This window comes from Poecilia latipinna, unplaced genomic scaffold, assembly GCF_001443285.1.
Source record: "Poecilia latipinna isolate Pla-1442-1.1 unplaced genomic scaffold, P_latipinna-1.0 Scaffold7405, whole genome shotgun sequence".
NCBI lineage: Eukaryota > Metazoa > Chordata > Actinopteri > Cyprinodontiformes > Poeciliidae > Poecilia > Poecilia latipinna.
In genome coordinates, this window is record NW_015120021.1 from 1 (window position 1) to 1,918 (window position 1,918).

The 1,918-nt window shown below is 39.7% G+C and overlaps 1 protein-coding gene across 1 annotated transcript; it reads right to left on the reverse strand.

The window, feature by feature from the left end:
* Positions 1 to 235: 235 nt before the first annotated feature.
* LOC106944217 (collagen alpha-1(XII) chain-like) lies at positions 236 to 1,869 on the reverse strand. Its single transcript, XM_015027427.1, has 4 exons — positions 1,040 to 1,869; positions 833 to 952; positions 546 to 710; positions 236 to 462 (listed from the first exon to the last, which is right to left on the reverse strand). The coding sequence occupies exons 1-4, from the start codon at positions 1,251 to 1,253 to the stop codon at positions 251 to 253; spliced, it is 711 nt and encodes a 236-aa protein (XP_014882913.1). The 5' UTR covers positions 1,254 to 1,869; the 3' UTR covers positions 236 to 250.
* Positions 1,870 to 1,918: the final 49 nt, after the last annotated feature.

Genomic DNA, 1,918 nt, shown 5'->3' on the forward strand with positions numbered 1-1,918 from the left:
TTAAAATCAAAGAATACATATTTTTATTGTGGTCTAATCAAAGTTGAGACATAAACTGTATTGCGAATCTGTGGGAAATTTTTGAAAACACTATTCACAGATGCTCTTCATCAAACCAGGCTTCACTTGAGCTATTTTTAACAGATAAATGGTCATCTATGTTCTAGTTTCCATTCATGTTATGATTAAATAGTACTTTTTGGTGGTCTGCCTCAAAAAACCCCAGTCTCTGGCTGTAACCTAACAAAATCTAAAAAAAACATTCAAAGAATGAACACTTTTGCACGATGCTGCGTTTTGATCCAAACTCATACACACCTCCCTTCACGCTGTTACAGAGGTTATCACTAAGAGTGTCCACAATGTCCAACAGGAAGGAGAAGTCAGCCACATTGTACATGTGGATTTCATCCGGATCGGAGGCAATGGATCTCAACTCATTCTCATCTGCATTCTTCACACCTAGAAATGACATGTTATTGCTATTTATTATTCGCTCTACACAGTTACGCTCGTAAAAGCTCACAAATATGAAGTGTGCTCACCAATGGCATACAGCTCAATGCTCTGCTCGCGCAGGTTCTGTGAGGGGATGACAACTTCATCCTGGGATTTTCCATCAGTAACCAAGACACCAATCTTTCGGGCACTAGGTCGCATCCCCACGCTCTCTTTGAAATTGTTCTGGAGGATGTAGTTAAGAGCCATTCCTGCAGATAAAACATTGCAATGATTTGATCACCACTTTAAACAGCTTGAAGAAACCCCAACAAATATGGGGTTGATCCGCATAGGTGGATCATATCTGTACAGCCAGCTCTAACTGAAGTACCTGTCATGGTGTTTCCTCCTTTGTAAGGCAGGTTATTCACAGCATTCAGGAGTGAGTCCCGTGTTGGATGAGCATTCAAGTGCCACTCAGTCTTTGGGTCACCACTGTACTGAGCAAGACCTGAAAATATGATGAACCTTTGTAAGACCAACTTGCTTCATAACGCGTTGCCTTTTAAATGAAATTGCTCGTTCTAATTACACCCACCAATCTGAATTTTATCGGGACCGATGTCAAAGACTCCCACCATGCGAGCAATGAAGGCCCGGATGGTCTTAAAGTTAAGCCGTCCGATACTCCAGGAACCGTCCACCAGCAGCACAATGTCGGCCTTTGCAGTGGTTTTACACATTTTGTCTGACATTTCATGATGAAACAATGATAGAAATTTAAAAGGAGGTACAATGAAGCTGTGATGCATACAAAATTGTGTCTCTGATAGAAATTAATAATGAGAGAGGCATTGGAGAAAATATAAGATGTAAAGAAGGAATGAAAAAGATAAAAGAGGGAAAATGTATGCTAAGCATTTCAACAAATGACAATGGAAACATCACAAAACATTCTTAGTGCATTTTTCTTCCTTTTTCCCAGTATTTTTTTATGCCAGAGGTTCCAGGAGGTACAATTATTATCATTCCAGCAGTACGTTGTTAGGGAAATGTTTTTCACAGTTGTGCTTTTCGACATCCACGAGTGCGTCCCACGGGAGGATTGTGTTGTTAATGGCCTCTGACATATCAAAGGCCTCTGAAGGAGAGAGTAATGTGCTTCTCTGGAGAATCACCGTAATATTTACATCCTGTTTTTAACACCTGCATGATGAAAACCAAGGCATCTGATCCACTGTGCCAAGAGGAAGAATGCAGATGTGCAGAGGAAATAGTCAGATGCTACACTAAGTGCCACTTACTGCAACTGAAAACAGGTTACATTATGTTTGATGTACTGTCCTGTTTGTGCACACGCTAAACTCTGCAATCTGTAAAGATGCACAATGAGTATGATAACTGGATACTTCTGAAAAACTGATCAAATAAATAATTATTACTATTTCTATTTCATTTTGTTTGATGTAAAAAAAAA

Coding starts and splice junctions, on each gene's coding strand:
- LOC106944217 (XM_015027427.1), bottom strand. CDS start 1,253: ATGCATCACAGCTTCATTGTACCTCCTTTTAAATTTCTATCATTGTTT. Junction 711..832: donor AGGAGGAAACACCATGACAG/GTACTTCAGTTA, acceptor TTTTATCTGCAG/GAATGGCTCTTAACTACATC. Junction 463..545: donor CATTGAGCTGTATGCCATTG/GTGAGCACACTT, acceptor TGTCATTTCTAG/GTGTGAAGAATGCAGATGAG.